A 23,530-nucleotide genomic window follows, 5' to 3' on the forward strand; every position below is an offset into this window, starting at 1 on the left:
TGACTAAAGTTGATGGTATGTGAAGTGAATGCTCCAAATGGAGTAAGGTTTGGCTCTGAAAGACTTGTGTCGCTCCTTTGGGACGATGCCATTCACCAACACACCTGGTTACCTAGGTATCACATACACTTTCAGGCGTATGTGGTGCCAGAGCAGTTGTTTTCAGTGGTAGCTGAAAATGGCTTGGGCGCTTAACTTCTCTGGGTGTTGAGTTCTTAGTGCCTTGACTGAGAATCTACATCCTTGTTTGGGTGCAGTGATCAACCTGCTTGATTTCATTATTGTAGCCACAAAGGGACAAAACAGGGATACCAGGATAGCTGCAACCTAAGGGGATGTTATGTGAAGTTAATGACACAAATGGAGTAGTTTTGGTTCTGGAAGACCTGTGCTGTTCCTTTGGGACGATGCAATTCACCAACACATTGAGATCCCTAGATTCACATACAGTATGTTGTGCCAGAAGAGTTGTTTTCAATAGTAGCTGAATATGGCTTGGCTGCTGAACTTCTCTCTGGGTGTGGGGTTCTTAGCACCTTGAGTGAGAATCTACATATATATGCATATATGTATAATATATGCATATACATATACTATAAATACACACACATATATGCACATATATGTATATATGTATGTGTATATATATATGTATATATGTATGTGTATAGATATGGCATTATCCCACTGCCACTTTGCAAGTAGGGAAGAATAAAATGTGCTTTCTCGCTGGAAATATGTAAATACCCTGTCTCCCATTGGGACTCCAGGCAAGACACAAAGTCAGTGTGGTTTGCAAATATCCACCTCAGGCATCATTGCCAGTGCCACTGGCTGCTGCCTTCCATTCCCAACTTGCACTCAATGCTGATATCTCTTCCAGCCTCCAAGCACAGTAGTTCCCAATGGTACCCTTAATCTCTGCTGCATTTTTCCACTGTCCATCCTAGTCCACATTGTCTCTCTGCTCTCCGCAACATTTTCACTACAAATTTCCAACAACCCTACCTGAGAATGTACTTCCTGTGCTTTTCTTCTGTCAACTTTCCCTAGTCAACATCAGCAGGTCTTTTCCCTACTCAGTTGGCTTGGAATCCTCTGTTCATTTCTTGTTCTTAACCACTGTTTTTTCTTAGATATTGGTTTCACTCTGATTTCTAGAGAGTATGTGCCTCTCAAAGCTCCCTTAAACACATACTACTGTTCCTTCTACTTAATGCCTGCTCATACTGAGGGAGATGGGAATAGGCAGAAGACCCTGAACATTCCCTGCTTTTTTGATTAAGCTCTAGTTTTATTCCTCCTTGTGTTTCAGGTATGGCCCTTCTTTTCCCCTTATACATGTTATGTTGGGATGACCAAACAGCCTCACTCTTCCATCAAAGCTTGAGTATGTTTCTGTTTTCCTCACACTGCTGCAGTGCTGCATCAGAACTGCTCAATGGCTAATGTTCTGCTGCTCCTTCCCTACATGTTAGGACATTACTTCTATAGGGAATGGAGAACAGATGAGTATTAAAATAGCTTCAACAGTGTCTCAATTTTTCTTCTTTAAGCAACAAGAGAAAAATTGTTCTAGAAAAAGGTTGTTCTCTTCCATCAGTCCTCTCGGGGCCTTTTGGGATTCTTACATGGAAATATAGCATCAGAATGCAAACATTCTGTATCTTACCAAGGCTTCTGCTTTTAAAAGATACTTGTTTATTTCAAAGAAATAGTGATAAGGACAGAGTAGGAGAAGGAGAGGCAGAGTCAAAGAGACCCAGAGATATCTTCCATCCCCTGATGTGTGGGTCAGGCTGAAGTCACAGCCAGAAACTCCATTCTGGACCCAAGTATCTAGGTCATCCTCATGGTTTTACTAAGCACATTAATAGGAAGCTCTATTAAAAGAGAATAGCTGGAACTGCAGGTGGCATTTTGGGGATATTTGCATTTATTATTATTATTTTCCATCATGCAGTTTTGTAGGTAAAGAGATTACCCTTTCCTCCCACCCCAATCTCCCCCAATATGATTCTTTCCAATGTTATTACAATAGTATAGCCCATCAGCAACAGTCACAATTGCAACATTCTGTGATTTAAGTGTATAATAGCAGTTTAAGTATGGACAATATTGGATAATACAGTATCATTTTGTCAGAGTATATGTAACAGTTTTATTGGGACTCTTCCTTTTATATGAGATTACAGATGCACACTGCACTGCGTCTTCACTTACCAGGATGCTCGTCTGCATTATACAGTTCATCTATGAGAACACATATTTATATAACATTAGCTATGTGCCTATTGCTCTTGTATTTTTCATGAAGTTTGTCTTATATCAGAGAAAACATATGATATTTATCCTTTTGGGATTGGCTTATTTCACTGAGCAGAATGATCTTCAATTGGGACTATTTTGTTTTAAATGTTAGATTTTTCATTTTTCATGGCTGAGTAGTATTACATGTTTGGAGCAGATGTATCACAGCTTCTTTACCCACTCCTCTTTGATGGGCATCTGGGTAGTGTCCATATCTTCAAGATTGTGGATTATACTGCTCTAAAACAGGGTTGCAAGCTGCTTTCTAAAGTGCAGATTTCACTTCCTTTGGCTGCATTCCCAGGAGTGGGATAGCTGGGTTGCACAATGGATCAATCTTCATTTGTCCTACTACTCTCCATACTGACTTCTCACTTACATGCCACTCAACAGTGGAGTGGGGGACCATTTCCCTTACATCTAAGGCAGCAAGTGTTGTTAGTAAGTTTCCGAATGTAAGTCAATTTCGGTGGAGTTTTTATTTTCGGTGGTGGTTTTTATTTGTATTTCTCTGATACTAGGTATTCTACATCTATTTTCATATGTCTCTAAGCTGTTAGAACTTGCTTTTTTGAAAAATGCTTGCTTATTTCCTTTACCCAAAGCATGCCACTCTATTGCAATGGGTGACCTAATGTGCTGTACCACAATGCTTGCTCTACCCAAGACAGTATTTACACACAATCCTCAGCAATTGGCTTAAAGATCCCAGGACAGTATTTTGATTAGCTTATGTGACATTCTTCAGGGTTTTTCTAAAGCTGGTAAATCTTAGGTTATGTCTATTCTGATCTCATGAATTTTTCTCAATTTCAAATTGCCCAACAGACTCCTAACTCTTCAAAAAAATTATTGATTTGAAATTCCTTCAGGTGTATTCTGATGTAGGTGTGTGCATGGCACTTTTCCAAATTTTATAATTTGACAGCAGAAATCTGTGTCACACTAAAAGGTGAAATGCTGATAATTAAAAATCACTAATTAAAATATTTGAGCAGTGTTTTATTTTTAAAAATAATGTTTTAAAGTAACAAGGCAGTTTAGTTATAGCAGAGCTTAGTGTAACTCATCTTGGTGTAACTCATCTTGGATGGTTAAGCACATGAATCCTGTAAAGGCTTTCTTTGTGCTGATTTGGGATTTCTGCTTTGTGCTTGCCAGTAGATGCCATCCTTCTATTTGTTTCCTTACAATGTGACCAGTTGGATAAACTGTTCTTTGAACAAATCACAAAGTGAAAGGAAGGAAACCTGGGTGTGAGAGAGTGGGATAGATGGATTGTGAATCTGGTCAAAACCATGTGAAATAATGTATACGTTTATTATGCACGAAAGGAAAGACTGTTGAAAGTTGTCTCTTAATAAATTTAATTTTGTGCGTCTACAATACACATTCTTGTCTCATGCTCCATATTGATTTTCTTGTCTCCTTTCTAGATATGCAGAGTATATCCTTTTCTTCACTTGCATGTTACATAAGCTTTCTTCTGCAGGTGATGTCATCAGCTTCAGGTAAGAACTTGCACCTACTGAGTCACAGCTTTGGACATCATGTATAGAGTAGTTTTCTAATCTTTGGGCCAGCATGTAGGATCTCAGTCACCTTCACTCCATCATAACATGAAGGGAAAAGCAGAAAAGCCAAAAAAGTGAACAACAAAAACTCCCCTTAGATCAATGAAAGAATTGAAGTTATAGGGAAACTGTTGTCCACAAAGTTGGAGTTAAGGGAGATGGATACAGAAGTGTCTATGATAAGAATCCTCTGAGGGAAACATTAATGAAGAATTTCCTCTGAGAAAATTCTAAAGTAATTACTGAATTACTGGATGCCCATCATGGACCGATCTGAAAGTCTAAAACTCCATATAATCCTAACCATTGACAGAACACTTTTGCTCTTTAAAAAAAGGTTTTTAAAAATTTATTTTATTGAAAATGCAGATTTACAGAGACAAAGAGAGCCAGAGAGACCTCTTCTGTCTGCTGGTTCACTCTCCACGTAGCCACAATGACCGATCTGAGTCGATCCAAAGCCAGGAGCTTCTTCTAGGTCTCCCAAGCATGTGGGGGTCCCAGGACATTGTGCCATCCTCAGCTGCTCTCCCAGGCCACAAGAAGGTAGCTGGATGGGAAGTGGAGCAACCGGGATATGAATTGTTGCCCATATGAAATCCCCCCCGCACACAGAAGGCAAGGATTTAGCTACTGAGCCACCATGCCAAGCACAATTTTGTGCTTTTTTCTTAGTATTTCTCTCTGATTATCACTGTGAATATTATAGAGAAGTATCTTTATGCTCACCATAGAAGGGAAAGTAACTAATTTGAAATGTATCTTCATAAAAAGCCCTGTTTTCAGAAGAAGCTGTTTACTAAAGCCTCAAATTCGGGTTTCCTCACATTTCAACTGGTGTCACAGAAGGAGAAACTTCTGTCCCAGCCTAGGGGAGCAGGTGCTGAACAGCACTGATAAGCTGGCAGCCCACACCACGCTGTCGCTGGCAGATTCAATACGGCATTACTGCAGGCTACCCCTCCATGTACCTTGTCACGACATCACTAACAGCTTTCATCAGGGTCTAAAATCACACAGCACATCATGGTCAGTTATCAACAATCACATCAAGACATTTTCAAGCAGAATCTGTCATTTTTCTTCTTTTCTGCATGCCTCATGGGTGTTGTCACACTTAATGCCATTCATTACCGCATGCTTCTTATAGTTTACTTTTTCCAGCAGGACACATAATTCATTCTTCATTTACTTTTCTGTGTATTTGGTTCCTCTTTTCTTGGAGACCAAAATAGGGAATATATGGTTTCTAAAGTTGTCCTATTTTAATTGGGATTTGAGCATCTTAACTTTTATAGCATACAAACCTCCATTCTTCATGACACTTTCCTCATCCCATCTTACAGCTGATGCATCAAACTGAATCATTATACATTACAGCTCCTCCACCATAAACTGATAAATCTTTGAAATTCACCAGACACTTAAAATTATGAAAAACAAAATGTAGTTATAACGCAAGATTTCACTGATGATAACATTTAAAATGACTCTTGGTATTTTAACCTAATTTTGAGTGATATAATAAAACCTGATTTACAAACTTTTATTACAACAGTAACATACACTGATGATGTTTTTGTTGTTTTAAATTCCAAGACTCTAAATTTGGAAATTCAAAATAGCCACTTGAAATGGGCAATAATTGGGGTGTTCTAGTCAAACGGGATGCTGTTCGCTTTGACATATCTTGATCTTCTGTCTTCTTCCACAGAGAAGCTGATGGTGACCATGCCCGCGCAACATGTGGTGGCAATAGCAGGAGGACAGGCTGAACTCACCTGTCAGCTGTCCCCACCACGCAGTGCAGAGCTCATGGAGATACACTGGTTCAGGGGTGATCATTCCAAACCTGTGTACCTCTACAGAGGTGGCCGAGAAGAAAACAGAGAAGCTGACCCAGAATATGTGGGCCGTGTAGAGTTTGTGAAAGAGACCATTGGAGAGGGCCAGGTGACCCTCAGAATTAATAATATCAGCATCTCTGATGAGGGATCATATCAATGTTCATTTGAAGATAATGGCTTCAGTGACATGGCCAGCCTGAACCTTAGTGTAGCAGGTGAGTGTGGAATACTGTACACCAGGGACCTGGTGACTCCATTAAATAGAATATGTACAAATCCATCTTCATGTTTCCACTATTTCTTCCTTCATTTTTTATATTTCTAATTCTTTAAATAATGAGTACAACTCATTTCTACTGTGAAAGACAATGCAGTTTGTCTAACTTGTAACTTAGAGAGGCACTTACTAATTACCTCTGTGTTGGTTTCAGAGTCCAAGATTGAGACGCTTTTCCTTTCAATTTCCCAACTCAACCAAAATGCAGTAACTAACTTAATCCTCTTTTCTGATTTCCACCAGCAATTGGCTTGGACACACAGATCCATGTTCATCCTCCTGACAATAAAGGACTCTTGCTTGAGTGTAAGTCTGAGGGGTGGTACCCACAGCCCAAAATGGAGTGGAGAGACAGCAGGGGAGAGGAAGTTCCACATTCTTCAATATCATACTCACAGGATGGAGCCAAACTATTTCACATGAAGATGACTCTTCTTCTCCAGAACAAATCACAGAACAGTATAACCTGCTGTATTTACCACTCATTAACGGCACACGAGAAAAAAATTAACATCATCCTAGCAAGTGAGTGCTTTGTTGTCTGAAGGGAACCATGGAAAAAAGTAATCAGTTAGTGTTAAAGTGCATAGTACGTAGCTAAGTGCCAAATGTGCCTCTTCATAATGATTGTGGGTTTTGTTACTGAAGACGATGTCAGGTGCTAAAAGGAGGACTGTAGAAGACAAACATATGTCAAGAAAAATATCAAGCCATAATTGAAGCATTAGAGCTTTTAAAATATTTAGTATTCATGATTTATTTTACCCTACAGATCTCTGTGTATAAGGATATTAAAGTACTAATTCAGTAACGTTAAGAAAGTTACTAGTCTTCCAAATTATAGCTTTTATATCTTTCTTTAAGGTTTATTGATTTTTACTGCAAAGTCAGATTTACAGAAAGAGTCAGGGAGAGAAGTATCTTCCATCTGTTTCACTCTCAAAGTAGCCACAATGGTCAGAGCTGAGCTGATCCAAAGTCAGGAGCCAGGAGCTTCTTCTGGGTCTCCCACACAGGTGCAGGGTGCCAAGGTTTGGGCCATCCTTTACTGCTTTCCCAGGCCACAAGCAGAAAGCATGATGGGAAGTGGAGCAGCCAGGAAACACAAACAGGCACCCATACGGGATTCTGGCATATTTAAGTCGAGGACCTCAGCCTTTAGGCTATAGCATCAGGCCCTAGATTTTGTATATTAAGCAAATATAATTACACTTCAAGAATTTTTGTGAAGCACAAATTCGTTAGTTGAAGGAAAAAGCTTTGCCTGATGTCTTACAATATCTGGAGCTAACACAGTCATTTAAAACTTTCTGAAAATTCTATGAAGCAGGATGTGGTATAATCATTTATGTAGACACATGATCAGTGAAGTCGGTCAAGCTTCTCTTGTCTCTCACTTGTATTTAAGCATTCATGCTTTCTTAAAAAAGAAAAAGACCCAAGATCTAGTTTCACTCCTTTTGTGTCCTGCTTGCTTTTTAAATTGTATGTAATATCCTGAGGTTAAAGGTTGTGTTTTAGCCTGTCTCCACGGGACTAAGACAGCCTCACTGCTAGTCAACAGCCTAACCTGGAAACCTCATGTTATATGGTCTGATTTACAACTTGAGCTCACTCCCAAAATTTATCCCTCCCCCGAGGAGATGAATCTTTTTCCATCCCATTTCAGCCTTCAGATAAATGCCACATCAAGACAAGATGATGCTGTTTTTGCCTTGTTTTGTCCACCCAATGACTAGCCTTGATGCAAACACACACACACACACATATGAAATATGCACAAGATTGGACAGAGTTCTGCCTTATTAACTTCAAATGCATAATCCAATGAGCTCATGCTTTCAGCTTAATGATCTCCAATTGTTTTGCATTTTCTTTCAGGGGCTCTATTTGATCTGAACCACATTTGGATGAAAGTTTTGATTTGTTTAGTATCTACAGTATCCGTTATTGCTGCTGTGTACATTTTCTCTCTGCGCATTGAATCAGGTAACTGATGGATTGAGGGTGGAGCCATTAGGACATCTGCTTCAGCCTGATGCTCACATCAGAAAGGGGGTTTAAGTGAAGCTGAGGGACCTTTGATTACATCATGTAACTAACAAAGGAGAATTGTGTGTTTGTCTCTCACTTCCAAGGTGTTGAACTTTATACTTACAGTTTATGAACTGCACAAGGCAATGAGGATTTTACAAAGGCAGTGAGATGCAGTCAGTACAATATTCTCTTGATGTCTTCAATGTCACAGCTATTCCTGAAAACAAAAACCAGTCAGCATCCATTAAAAAAAAATGAAGTGGTTCTAATTCATACTAAAGGAGAATGCTTTCTTGACAAATGGATTCTGTGAGTCTTGCTGTAGAATACCTTTACTTTGATCATAATGTTCCTGCTTACGCAGATTAACATTAGTGTTAGAGATTATGATTTGTTACATTCAGGTTCTCGAGTCAAAATATGAGAAGCAGATACATGTATAAACCAATAGTGTCATTTCAACAATACCATTCCTGCTCATTTTATAATTAAACTAAATAAACAAATCATTTTCCAAAACGGTGCAGTGTAGACATCATTTATTTTTAAGAACATCCTTTTCTGAAGCTATAGCCATGAAAACGTGTCATATATACTGAAATAGAGATTATATACTGAGAAGAATGTGAATTCAGAGGAGAGATTTAATATCAAAAAAGAGTAAGGTATACTAGCAGTAACAATCATAGTAACATGATAAATTTGAAATGATAGTGGAAGGATAAAATACATATTTCTAAAACAAACAGTCTGAATGAAGAAAGTTACAATCCATTGTGCATGTTATACCTCATGCATAAATCTTCATAGCATATTTTTGAGTGAAAAATCTTATGCTAGACAATACTATATTTATGAATATTTTCTACCATAAATCAATCACAAGAGTCAGTTTTATATTTTTCACCATTTTGCAGATGATGATGTATGAATCACATAGGATTTAAGTGGCAGATCCATATTTGGATAACAGAGCTGGACCTTAAATACCATGCCCTGGTCATTATGGCACTATTTTAAGTATTTGGTTTCTTGATTGTTCTTGTACATTTTCACAAATGAGGAGGTCATTTAATCATGTGATGGTCCTTTCCAAAGTGGTTATGATAACTTTCTTACATTTGAATATCAAACTATTTCACAAACTCTCTTTGATGATGATTTTGGAAGCACAGACAGTAAGTGTGCTTTCCTGTGAAGGTCTTCTAGATGTGAGGTCTGGACCACAGTCCAGAAGATTCACTAAAACTATCTCTAATTACCAAAATTTGTCAGTCATTTCCCTGTGGAGAAAAGGCATTTCAGGAATAGACAGTCCTGCTTTAGTAACAGCTGGGAAGACATCTTTAATGATGTCTGTCTGGTTGATGGGAAGAAAACGCTTAATATGGTAATCCAAGCTGAAGCATATAAAATGTATTACCCACACTATTTTATAAGGCAGACTGTTTTAACACTTGTTGCCTGTGTGTAAGGCAGCTGCTTTTCTTTCAACCAAAGCCATGTCACCAGAGCTGCCTCTCTCCAGATCACATATCCCCAGAATTCCCACACTTCTTTAGAGGTCTGGTATGGGCTCTCCCCAACTCCCTGGAAGTGTTAATTTTGCACTAGATTAGCTATGTGAATTAGGAAAGGAAACTCCTCAACCTCGTGAGTTCTATAAATCCTAGCTCACTAACCACTAACCTGCCATTACTCTCAAAGCAAATCACAGCCTGAGGCCTGCTAAGGTTGAGCGGGCATGGAGCAATGAGTCCCACTTTCTCACCTAGTCCTTGGGTGGTGATGCCCCACAGTCTAGTGTTCTTGTTGATTCTGAACCTTCTCTGTTTTAGGACAAACATGTCACTGTCTTCGCTTATTGAACTCATGGATTACCCATCTTTCATTTTTGGGGTTTAGTTCTGGAATAATAATAATGATCCTTGCTGTGTATCTGACATTTCGGAACAGAGGTAAATGGGGTTCATTGGGATGGGCTTTCCCATGGCTGTTCTCGTTTTCCTGTAAACATGCTTCCTAGCGGCTGTTTAGCCAAAGCTGTACGGCCTTTCCATCATTGCTGGAAGGATCAGTGGGTGGATGACGGGTTGGAGGATCAGGTTCTGGTATCAGCGTGGTTGTGGGTGTTGAGGATCGAAGCTGCTTGGATGACTGCCAGTGTTTCCAGCTGTGCTAAGGGCAGAGTCCTTCTGCTCCAGGAGAACTACAACACTGGCTTCAGAAATCGTGGTTCACTCAATCACTCATTTTCTGTAAACATTTTCTGAGTCCATTAAATGTTGGCACACATCTATGACTGTAGCTCAATGCCTATTGTATGTGTGGGACTTAGAATTTATGTTAAAAATATGATTTGAATATAAATTTTTCAAATGTATGTATAGTTTCATGAGTTTCATGAAGCATTGATATCCTTTCTTGGATCTATTATGTACTAAATGTGTTCAATTGGAGAGTGAAATTGATGAATTAACATGGTATTCAAAAATCCCATTTTGAGATTTAACAATTGCTCATAATTTAGAGATTTATAAGTGACATGTCTATACAGGACAATCATCACTAAGCAAGACAAAGAAATGTCTTATTTATCTGTTTCTAAGTCACAAAGAGAGTTTCAGAACACTTAGGTTGCTGTCATTAGATTTGACATACACTTCTTATTCCCTTCTAGAAAGGCCTTTAATCACAACACACATAGTCCTGTGTTATTATCTTTCTCACAGAAAAGTTCATAATCTAACAGACCAGTAATAAAAAGTCATATCCCAATATTATTTTAAGGAGTCAATCATCTGGATACAATGTTCAAACAATATAAAACAACTACATGGAAACATCCCTGGATATCTTCATTTCAATTATAAGCATTCAATTTTAAGAATTCCTTTGGGGTTAGCATGTACAGCCAAGGAGCTAGGACCAACTAGTTCAGTCATTGTAACACCTGCCAGATGCCAATAAAATCAGTCCCACTTGTATGGTGCTTTTCTGGTTCAGTGACCAGATCTACCTAGCTATGGTGAGCATTTAAATAAATTTCCCAGTTTAACCTGAAACTTATGTTAGTGGTTTGTTCGCTTCTATAATTAATTGCTATCATCAGCAATAAATGAGAGCACATGTGTATGCATTGTAATATTTGATTCTGTTAGTCTTTATAATTTCAACAAATCGTCTTGGTATTAATATGATTTTTCCTTGCTCTTTGTATCAGTGAAGTCAAACATTTTCTGTTTTAGCTAGTGCTTTTCACTTAGCAAAGTGTAGCAAATGTCTGTCCATATGGAGTGTGTGTCAATGTTTCTGCCATTTTTATTTATAAAAAAATAGTATTATTAATATAGAATATAATTTTCCTCTATTCTTTAGACAGCATACTTTGAGTAGTTTCTGACTTGGGCAATTATTAATAATTAATCTCTAAATATTATGAACCAGTTTTTGTGTATGTATTTATTTTTCCATTTCTCTTAGACATTTGCTTAGGAATTCAGTTGCTCAATCTAGCTCTGTATTCACATTTTTTAGGAATTATCAAAATATTTCCCAGATTGATTTTGCCAGAAATGTACAAATATATCAATTTCTATTTCTATCCAGAATTTTAAATGAATTTATTTTCTTTGCAATCTGGATATCTTTAAAAAACATTTTTTAAAAGGTGTAATTTACAGACAAAATGCTGCATGTATGGAATTTATACAATGTTCCTAGTTTAAAATAGGTTTGACTTGCCTTAAAAACATGAAGATTCCCTAATTGTGAAAGTTTGTAAAAATTTTTATAACAAATATTTTTACAATGTTTCAATGCGAGTTTACAAAGTACAGAGCTAATGATATGGAGGCCAGCGTGAATTTCAATTGATGTGTGTGTGTGTGTGTGTGTGTGTGTGTGTGTTTATAATTTTTTAGGTTGCATTTATTTGAGATTCTTTGCACCTCATGCATCTGGATTTCTGTTATCTCATCACTTCCATGTCAACATTTTCAAATTAATTTTCATGTATTTTAGAGGAAGAGAGAAACACAGGGATTGAGAATGAACTTTCTTTCAAGTCCCCAAATGCACAGTACAGCTGGGGCTGAGCCAGCCTTACGCAAGTAGCTGGGATCTCCATGTACGAGTCCCACAAGGGTGATAGGAACTCAGACACTTAAAATATCACTTGCTGCATCTTCCCATGATGTAAAAACCAGGAAGCTGGGTGCTCTAAATTGCTACTTTATTAAAATAGATTTCAGCTTCTTACTCATCTGTCCCCTTCTTGAATATTTATAATATGTTTATTGGTGCTGTGTCATCCCTAAATGGCCAATTTCAACTGACTTGTCTTTTGAACTTTGTATGTCATTCCATTGGTTAATCCAGTCTTCTGTGAAGCTCTCTATTGAATTTTCTATCTAGACATGGAATTCTTCATCTCTTGTGTTTTTTGGTTTTCTTTTGTAAGTCTTATTTTTGTCAAATTTCTTATTACTTTCAGGGTTTTTTTTGTAGTTTGTCTGTTTGAGTTCTGTAGTTTACCTTGCTTTAGATTATGATTTCAAATGCTTTGTCACATGAGCATATGTCTGTCTTCTGGGTTGGCCTTAATCTTCCTCCCACCCCCTTTGGTAATGTCATGAATATCTGCATACTTCATGGCCTTGTCTTAGTGTCCTCACATTTAAGTCGGTAATCATCTAGTCTTAATGGAGTGATTACAGGAGGAAAATATTTTCCCCAGTTCCTTTTACCAGAGAGTTTGGCCACATAGCTCAATGGTGTCTACATGCAGACCTACTTCCAGTGCTCTTGTGTGAGCTTCCCCAGTGCTTGACTCTGTAGGTGTGCACTTCAAATGCCAGTATAATAAGTGAATCCAAGGCAGGAGCATGCCATTCAGTGAGCCTGGGGTTGAGGTCCAACAGTGGACTTGGTACCACAGGTGGGAAACCACAGGCAGATGGGTCCATTGTCAGTGTGCACAGCCCAGGGATATGTTATTGGACGGAACATCTTGTTCTGAAAGATGCTGAGGTCCACCAGCTGACAAAGTAAGCAGTGTGTTTGAGCAAGCCTGCTGCCAGTGTCCATGGCTGGATCTATGCTTGTGGTTACGGGGCTTCAGGAGGCAGGTCTGTCACACACACCCAGGTTTCAGGGTCTTTGGAGCATGGCTAGTATGGGACTCCACAGCCAGGTCGAGGTTCAATCTGATCACTTTCCCTCAAGAGAGAACTCTTAGTGCTTCACTGCTTCATTGGGATCTGGGGCACATGGATAGATACCTTCTTGGGTGAATAGTTCTCAATGGGCCTTTGTGGGGGAGAGGAAAAGAGACTGGAAAATTCAACTCTGCTGTTCTGCTTGCATTGTCTTAGAATGCTTTATTTTACTCTTACTTAGTTGCTCTGGTTAGGAATTCTGGTGCAGCCTCCACAGCGCAGGTGTCAGGTGTCAGGAGAGCTCGGAGATTTGGGAAGTGTAGCGCTGTGTGTCCCTGACACGCAGATACCACTCCCATAGAGTGAACTGCTCACTTCTCGCCTCCCACCCTGCAGTTCTGAGCGTGGGCGACCCACCAGGAGAGCTCTGAAAACTCCTGCACCAAACTGACACGGTGCGAACCTGCCGTGAAGTCATTATAACAGGGCGCCTGGGCCACTCCTCTGCTAAGGGTCTGTGTGGGGGAGCCACACGGGAGCAGGGGCTCTGAACACCCACACACCACGAGTGGTGGATTCACTGCACAAGAGCCACGCCTGGAAAGTGCCTCACCCACAGTCCCGTGTGTGGGAGACGCACCAGGTGGGCTCTGAAAAACCCTGCAGTCCCTGACACGGAGAACGCAGGGAGAAAGCACATAAAACCTTCTACGCCCTGCGGATTCCTGTGAAGGGGGCACACCCAGAGAGCGCCTCCATCCCTCCACGCCCTGGGGTGTCACACCTGTAGAAGAGTGCCCAGAGTGTGCCTGGAATCCACTGGGCCCCCAAGGCGGTGCTCTACAGCCCCGGGCCCTGAGAACGCACCAACGGTGCCTTGAAAATTACCACGCCCGGCAACACCACGCCTGCAGGCTCCAATCTCTACAGGAAAGCACCTGACAGCCCCTCAACACACGGGTCCATTTGCCTCACCAGAATACACCAACGCAATGGGAAAAACCACCAGAAAGAGTTGTGCTCCAGATGAAAGAGCCAGCACCCCACCAAACAAGGGCCAAAAGCCATTATCAATATCGACGATACGAGATGAAGACATGGAAGTGTTACCAGCAAAGGAATTGATGAAAATAATGCTAAAATTTCTCAGAGTCGTGGACACAAAGCTGGAAGACCTCCAGAACCGCATAATCACCGAAATACAACAAATCAAAACCAAACTGGATGCCCAAGAGAATAAGATTGAAAGCCTCATCAACAGAATAAATGCGGCAGAGGAAAGGATCTCTGAAACAGAAGACACACAAAATGAAGGTGCCCCGTGAATTAAACAGCTGGAGACAAACATCAGCAAAACTAATAAAATGATGCAAGAGATGAAGGATTACCTTAGAAAATTGAATATTCGGATCATCGGCCTCCCCGAGGGAGTAGAAAGAGAATCTGGGATGCAAGCAGTGCTTGATGAAATTATACAGGAAAACTTCCAAAACACTTGGAACACGAATCCACCCTGCATACAGGATGGACAGAGAACTCCCAACAGACATGATCCAAAGAGATCTTCACCCAGACACACGGTGCTCAAGTTCTACTCCAATGAAGACAAAGAAGGAATCCTGAGACAAGTACGAAGTAGAGAAAAGATCACATACAGGGGAAAACCCATCAGAATCACTGCTGACTTCTCCGAAGAGACCCTACAAGCAAGGAGAGAATGGACAAAGATCTTCCAAGTCCTGAAACAAAACAACTGTCAACCAAAAATAATCTATCCAGCAAAGATCTCATTTGTATATGAGAACGAAATCAGATACTTCAATAGCAAAGAAAAACTAGAAGAATATGTCTACACAAAACCAGCTCTGCAAAGTCTCCTTAGAAATGCGCTAGTCCCGGACAAAAAGGAGGCAAATCACAAACAAAGTTGGCAAATAAGAAGGTCTCCAAACTAAAGGCCACACAAACAAGACAATTACATAGGCAACAACACACACACAACACAATCACATGGCAGGGCAAAATTGCAACCGCTCAATTTTAACTCTCAACACAAATGGTCTAAATTCACCAATCAAACGACAGAGATTAATAGAATGGATCATCAAACAAGACCCAACCATCTGTTGCCTACAAGAAACGCATCTAACCAGAAAGGATGCAAAGAAACTGAAAGTGAAGGGATGGAAAAAGATATTTCACGCCAATAGACGAGAAAAAAAAGCTGGGGTAGCTATCCTAATTTCAGACGAAATAGATTTCATTCTAACTAACATCAAAAGAGACAGGGAAGGCCATTTTATACTGGTGAAAGGAATGATCCATCAAGAAGCAATCACCATCATTAATGTTTATGCACCGAATCTTAATGCACCTACTTACGTAAAGCAATTACTTACAGACTTAAGGGAAGACATAGACACCCGCACAATTCTTGTAGGCGATCTCAACACACCTCTAACAACAATGGACCGGTCTACGAAACAAAAACTCAACAAAGAAACAACAGAGCTCACACAAACAATAGAACAACTGGACTTAGTAGACATATATAGAACTTTTTATCCTAAGGCCACAGACTATACATTCTTCTCAGCGGTGCATGGCACCTTCTCCAGAATCGACCACATGATAGGACATAAAGCGAATCTAAACAACTTCCAAAACATTAGTATCATACCATGTACCCTCTCAGACCACCATGGGATGAAACTGGAAATCAACAACTCAAAACTCCCCAGGAAGTATAGGCACTCTTGGAAATTGAACAATATGCTATTAAACGAACAATGGGTCAGAGAAGAAATTAAAGATGAGATCAAAAAATTTATGGAAACCAATGAAAACTCTGATACAACATTCCAAAACTTGTGGGACACCGCCAAAGCAGTGCTACGAGGTAGATTCATCGCAATCGGAGCACATGTCAAGGCCCAAGAAAGACGCCAAATACAGGAACTAACCTCACACCTCCAGGATCTGGAAAAACAGCAGCAGAAGAGTCCCACGCACAATAGGAAACAAGAAATCATCAAAACAAGGGAGGAGATAAACCAAATAGAAATCAAAAAAACTATACATAAAATCAACAAATCAAAAAGTTGGTTTTTTGAGAAAATAAACAAAATAGACACTCCACCGGCCCGATTGACCAAAAAAAAAAAAACAAGAGAAAGTGAGAATCAATAGCATTAAAGATGAAAAAGGCAACATAACAACAGACACTGCAATCATTAAGAAAATAATTAGAAATTACTACAAAGAACTGTACTCCCACAAATTTGAGGACCACAAAGAAATAGAAAAGTTCTTGGACTCCCACCACTTACCAAAACTCAGTCCGGAAGCAACTGCAGAATTAAATAAACCCATAACCGAGGTAGAGATTGAAACAGTCATCAAAGATCTCCCAACGAAAAAAAGCCCAGGCCCAGACGGCTTCACTCCAGAATTCTACAAAACATTCCGAACAGAACTAACCCCAATCCTCTACAAGCTCTTCAAAACAATAGAGGAGGAAGCAACCCTCCCAAACTCATTCTATGAAGCCAACATCACCTTAATCCCAAAACCGGACAGAGAACCATCAGAGAAGGAAAACTACAGACCTATTTCTCTGATGAACATTGATGCTAAAATTCTCAACAAAATCCTAGCCAATAGAATTCAAAAAATCATCAGACAGATCATTCATCCGGATCAAGTAGGATTCATCCCTGGAATGCAGGGATGGTTCAACATTCGGAAATCCATAAATGTTATAAACCACATCCAAAAACTGCAAAACAAGAACCACATAATAGTTTCAATAGATGCAGAAAAAGCTTTCGACAAAATCCAACACCTCTTCATGCTAAAAACTCTAGCCAAAGTAGGCATAGATGGGAAAATCCACAACATAATCAAAGCAATTTATGAAAAACCCAACGCCAGTATCATACTGAATGGAGAAAAGCTAGAACCCTTCCCACTGCGATCTGGAACAAGACAAGGGTGCCCGCTATCACCACTGCTATTCAACATAGTCCTAGAGGTACTTGCAGAGGCCATAAGACAAGAAAAAGAAATCAAAGGCATACGTATAGGAAACGAAGAAGTCAAGCTTTCACTATATGCAGATGACATAATCCTATACATAGAAAAACCAGGAGACTCAATACAGAAACTGCTAGAACTTATACGAGAGTTTGGCAGAGTGGCGGGGTACAAAATTAACGAACGAAAATCAACAGCCATAGTGTACGCAAATAACACCAAGATGGAAGAAGATCTAACCAACAGGATACCATTCAAAATAGCAGAGAGAAGTATGAAGTATTTGGGAATAAATCTAACCAAAAGCGTAGGAGACCTATTCGAAGAAAACTACAAACTATTTAAAAAGGAAATTGAACAAGACATCAAAAGATGGAATAACATCCCGTGCTCCTGGATAGGCAAAATCAATATCATTAAAATGTCTATACTACCACAAGCAATATACATTTTCAATGCAATTCCAATCAAATTGCCCAAAACATTCTTCACGGAACTGGATACAATGATTCAAGAGTTCATCTGGAAACACAAAAAACCACGAATAGCTAGAACCATCCTGAAAAATAAGAAGTTAGCAGGGGGAATCACAATCCCGGACCTCTGGACATACTATAGAGCAGTGGTTATCAAAACAGCCTGGTACTGGCACAAAGACAGAAAGGAAGATCAATGGAATAGAATAGAAGCACCAAAAGGGAACCCACACAAATACAGCCAATTAATCTTTGACAAAAAGACCAATGACAGTTCAAGCAAGTGGGAAGGCCTCTTTAATAAATGTTGTTGGGACAACTGGCTGATAGCCTGTAGAAACAAAAAGACCCACATCTATCACCATACACCAAGATCCAATCTACATGGATAAAAGACCTAAACCTACATCCAGAAACCTTCAAACTCTTGCAGGAAAATGTAGGAAATACCCTGCAAGACCTAGGAGTAGGTTCCGACTTTCTAAGAAGGACACCAAAAGCAATAGCAGTTGAGAACAGAATAAACAAATGGGACCTCATCAAACTAAGAAGCTTCTGTACAGCAAGGGAAACAATCAACAAAGTAAAAAAGCAACCCACAGAGTGGGAGAAGATCTTTGCACACGATATAGGTGATAGGGGGCTAATTTCCAGGATATACAAAGAACTTCAAAACAACCAAAAAACCAAAACGAACAAGCCACTCAAGAAATGGGCACGGGAAATGGGCAAACATTTCACAAAGGAACAAGTCCAAATGGCAAACAAACATATGAAAAAATGTTCCAGCTCCCTAGCAATAAGGGAAATCCAAATTAAAACATCGATGAGGTACCACCTAACACCAGCAAGATTGGCCCACATAAACAAGAACACCAACAACACTTGCTGGCGAGGATGCGGGGAAAAGGGAACCCTACTCCACTGCTGGTGGAGCTGCAAATTGGTACAGCCTCTATGGAAATCAGTCTGGAGAACACTCAAACAACTCAAAATCTGCATACCATATGACCCAGCAATAGCACTCCTAGGAATATATCCAAAACACCTGTTTTACGACAAACCAACATGCATCCCTATGTTCATTGCAGCACAATCAGTAATTGCAAAAACATGGAAGCAACCGAAATGCCCATCAGCAGAAGATTGGATAAGAAAGCTTTGGTTCATCTACACCATGGAATACTACTCAGCTATTAAAAAAAACAAAATGCAGTTCTTTGTGGCTAAATGGGCACAACTGGAAACTATAATGCTAAGGGAAATGAGTGAATCCCAAAAGGTTAGATACCACATGTTTGCCTTGATTTAACCTGTAATTTTTGTATGGTTGTTTGTTATTTTTTGAACCTGTCATTGATACTGTCTCAACCCAGATGTTTCGAAGAATGGAACTTGCATTATTTTTAACATATTGTTTACCCAATACTATGTCAATTAATTCCATAATGTTGTATATTGATACTGAGGCCTTGTTGGGGCTTTTAACTGACCGGATCTTTACTCTGTTAGCCCTATCTTCAGACCATAGAAGGTCTCCCCAAGAGGCCACTGAACTTATCTGGACAATAAGACGCTGAACTTTATGCTAGGCATGTGTTTGCAAGCAATGAATCTCAACTGAACTTGAACTATGTTTATGCAACAAGGTGGAGGAATCCACCATGGGGGGAGGGGTATGGGAGGGGTGGGGGGAATCCCCAGCGCCTATAAAACTGTACTACATAATACAATGTAAGCAACAATAAAAAAAAAAAAAAAAGGAATTCTGGTGCAACACTGAATATAAAGAAAAGATTGTGTTTGCCTCTCCCATGATCATGAAGGGATAGTCTTAATATTTTCGCAAGAGTTTGGCATTAAATTTGAGTTTTCCAGAAAGGGATTTCATCAAGTTGAAGAAATTTCACTCTATCTTTTTTTTTTTTTTTTTGGAATTCAAATGACTTCACTCTATCTTTATGTATTATTTACATTCTATTCCTAATTTGTTGAGATGTGATCATTAAATTGTGTTGTACTTTATCAAACACTTTTTTGTGCATCTATTGAAATAGCCAATTTTTTATGCTTTTCATGCTATTAATATGATATATTTACTTTCAGGAGAAAATCAATCTTGAGATCTTAAAATAAATGGTGAAAAATCATTTTTATATGGACTGGGTTTGGTTTGCACTTTTCTGCATTATGTAATTTGAGTTTCTGGTGTTAATAGCCTATATAGTCACAATTTTTATTTGTTCCTTTTAATTTGATCTTCATTACATCCTTCCTTTTTCTAGTAGCAACTTTTATTTTCAGCTTTGCTTTGTCTATTTGCAAGGTAGCCTGCCCATCTCACCCATTGTTGCTTTTTTTATAGTTCTTTTCCAGTGTTTTAAATTTGAATCTATTTGTGTCCTTGAACCCACAAAATGTCTTCATGGGTTTCTAATTCATTCAAAATGTATCTGACATTTCTTTCCAGTGCACATCCATTTTTACATCTAGGAGAACATTTACTATTTATTCCATGCTCTCATATATTTTCTATACATTGCATCTTTTGGTCCTCTCTTCCTTGTGTTCCACGGATTCTTCTTACTGTAGAGTATCATTTTAATTTTACTTCTGTCATTGTTTTAAGTGGGTGGTTCTGAGCAGTTTCTGTGAGTGCTTTTGCACATCTAGCACACTGACTCATGATCTCTAAAGATGTTCACATCCTGGGGGTTTAATACCTTAAATAGCATAAAGGAATGCACAGTGGTGATGTTACTGCATAGTGTGGGTTAGTCAACATAATTACAAATATCCTTATGAAAGCAGACAGGAGGATTGGAGCAGTCCAGAGAGAGAAGCTTAAGGACAGAACTGGGTGTAAGAGTACTGTATTTGAAAGAGTCATCAAATATAACTGATTCTTGCAAACTTAGAACAAGGAAGACAATGGATTCTTCCCAAGAACCTCTAGAAAGAGTGCGGGACTATCATTTCCTTGATTTTTAACTTGCTGCAATGGATTTCACATTCTACGTTGTTAAAACAGTCATAAAATAAATTCCTGTGGTTTTGTTTCCCTAATTTGTGTTAATTCAGTTCTGCAGTGGAAGATAACCAATACAGCTTTTGATACCTGAAATTATAGGACTGTTATAACAAACATTTGGATCGTCAGAAAGTATTATACAAAAAATGCACATTGCCTAAAACAGACTGTAAATACAGTTACGGACATAGGCGCACTGCCAGTGAGGGCCCAGAGAAAGTGAACAATGTATTGTGTTAGAAAGTGTCAGTGTAAACATGAACACACTGTTGGCATAAACATGCATGCCTACAGTGCTGGGGTGAGGTCCCAGATGCAAACAAGGAACATGCTGAGAACTGGGAAGAAAGGCTATTTTGCAGCAGTAAAAAACCAGGCTGAAATTTGTCGTGCAGTTATGTGCAAGGCAGAACTTGTAAAAGAATTGAAACCATGGCCTTATTTTTCTTGCTGTTCCAGTGAAATGTGAGGGAAAAGGTAAGAACAACAAGGTTGATACAACAACTCTAAAAGGAAAAGGAGTCAAAATTTGATGATGCGAAATGCTGTCATCAACCCACATTATAAAATTACTAAAATTAGGAGCTTTTCTGTCATTAACTTGTGTTCTAGAAGCAATCGCAGGGCTATGGTTGGTCAATCTTTCACTGATGAAAGCAGTTAGGCACAAAGAGAACTGCTTGAGTACATTATACATATTACTAACAATCAGTTCAGTGACATCAACAGAACTCGGGAATATTCAGAAAATAACTGTGGGAATCTCTCGAGTAAGAGATTGACTCCAAACACGAGGAGATTTTCCAAGCTCTTGAAAATGTTGTAAGAGCAGAAACACTGCCAGGTTGTACTACACGGAACTGAATCTTTGTCTTGGAAAATGTGTTGGGCTATCAACATGATTTGTAAAGATTTATTTCTTTATTTGAAAATCAGAGTTGCGAGAGAGAGAGCTAGCTTCCATTTACAGTTTACTTTCCAGATGGTTGCGATGGCTAGAGTTGCTGCTACAGACTGAAGTCAGGAGCTGGGAAGTTCTTCCAGGTCTCCCACATGGGTGCAGGGGCACAAGCACTTGGTCCATCTTCTGCTGCTTTCCCGCTGCATTAGCAGGCAGCTGGGTCATAAGCTGAGCATCTGGAACATTAACTGGTGCCTAAATGGGATGCCAGGGTTGCAGGCAATGGCTTAATCTGATACACCACAACACTGACCCCTAAATATATAATTTTATATGGCTGCTGCATGCATTACTTGATCTAGTCTACTTTAAGTGGCAATGAGTCTGAAAGATAAATTCTCAGTAATAGATACAGTAATATTAATGCTATTTCTGAATATCTCTTCTCTAACTCACATAAATCCTAATTTTCTGATGTTTCTGCCTTTCCCAGTCTCTATTGAAGATCCTTTATTTGACCTCTACAATTCCTGGATGTGGGACATGACAAAGGTGATGGGTATTATGATCGGTTTTATCATCATGCTAGCTGTTTTTTTTGTACTACACTATAAAAGGTAAGTAGCAAACAAAATCTGGCTCTAAAGCCATATTTATATAATCTGTTAAATGTTAAGACTGTTTTCTGGCTGATTATTAGCCCCTGATGCACCCAAGAGAGGACAAAAGTGTGTAGCACATCCTCTTATCTCACACTGGGCATTAATATTCTGTGGTTAACTTACCGTACAGGCCTCCATGAAGTAAGCTTACTCTCATCCCACCTCTGCAGTCAGAGCAGCTCAGGCTTATTCTTCCCCGTCCTTCAGCTAATGACACACAGAATAAGAACCACGTGTTCACATACATCACTCTCCTCTCACACCAATTGGGTCAGGTTTTTGCTGACATCTCCATCCCTAGGCCCTCCAGAAAACAGAGCAATGAAGCTCTCCAAGAACATGCTAGACATTGATGTCCTCAGGAATCACTCTGCTGCTTTGATTTACTCTCTTTGCTGTAGATGTAGTGTGCTTCCTCCACGAGGCCCTGGCTTCCCTATGCTCACCTTGCTCCCTGAGGAAGCTCCACTGCTGCTGCACTGCTGTTCAGCCAGCGAACAGGCACTAAGCTGCAGCTGCTTCTAACTTGAGTTTCAAAATCATATTTCTGAGACAGTTGAGGCCCAGCACATCTTTCCCTATAACTTCCAGAATTAGACTGCAGTTCATAAAGCTGTAATTCTCATTGCTTTCTTGATATACTTACCCAAAAGGAACACTGAACATCTTACATTTGTCACTTGATATTAGACATAAAAGTAACAGTGCACAGCGAGCTCTGAAGGGAAAAGTATTTGAGCTTACAATTTTACCTATCCCAAATGATTTCTCATAAAGGTGAATTGTTGAGGTCTAAGAGAATGGTATAAGAAATAATTTTCCAAGTGAGAATGATAATATATGGAAATGATATGAATAACTACCATAAGAAATAATAAAATAATGTGACCAGTGAAATGTTGATTGAGAATATTCAACATCATGTTACAAATATGATGAGTATTGTAGAAAGCATCCTGAAACTATACTCCTAACCTAGTCACTGAATAACAGTCTGCCAAGATCTCAGAGAGATAATGGAAAGCATTTTATGTGTATCTAAGAATGACCATTCACCTGTCTTACCTTCTTTTTAGGATAAAGAAAAAGTTTGGTATTTTTTTATATATTTGAGAGACAGAGACAAAGAGAGAAGTTGCTCTCATTTGCGAATTCCTCCCCAAATGCTCAAAATATCCAGGTCAGATCCATTCAAAGTTGGGACCCCAGAGCTCAGTCTAG

General features: G+C 39.2%; 1 protein-coding gene across 1 annotated transcript; it reads left to right on the forward strand.

Moving 5' to 3' along the window:
* The first annotated feature begins 5,552 nt into the window (after window positions 1-5,552).
* On the forward strand, window positions 5,553-22,834 carry LOC121155323 (putative selection and upkeep of intraepithelial T-cells protein 1 homolog). The gene is made up of 5 exons (XM_040978616.1): window positions 5,553-5,946; window positions 6,252-6,533; window positions 7,890-7,997; window positions 22,141-22,264; window positions 22,711-22,834. The coding sequence occupies exons 1-5, from the start codon at window positions 5,553-5,555 to the stop codon at window positions 22,832-22,834; spliced, it is 1,032 nt and encodes a 343-aa protein (XP_040834550.1).
* The last annotated feature ends 696 nt before the right edge of the window (window positions 22,835-23,530 follow it).

The sequence above is a fragment of the Ochotona curzoniae genome, unplaced genomic scaffold (genome assembly GCF_017591425.1).
Source record: "Ochotona curzoniae isolate NIBS_2020 unplaced genomic scaffold, NIBS_Ocur_1.0 contig_291, whole genome shotgun sequence".
Classification (NCBI taxonomy): Eukaryota; Metazoa; Chordata; class Mammalia; order Lagomorpha; family Ochotonidae; genus Ochotona; species Ochotona curzoniae.

What these genes read in the sequence shown, in the direction of transcription:
- LOC121155323 (XM_040978616.1), top strand. Translation starts at nt 5,553, where the DNA reads ATGCTGTTCGCTTTGACATATCTTGATCTTCTGTCTTCTTCCACAGAG. An exon ending in AATTAACATCATCCTAGCAA is followed by an intron (nt 6,534 to 7,889) that starts GTGAGTGCTTTG and finishes ATTTTCTTTCAG; the next exon opens with GGGCTCTATTTGATCTGAAC. An exon ending in CTCTCTGCGCATTGAATCAG is followed by an intron (nt 7,998 to 22,140) that starts GTAACTGATGGA and finishes TGCCTTTCCCAG; the next exon opens with TCTCTATTGAAGATCCTTTA.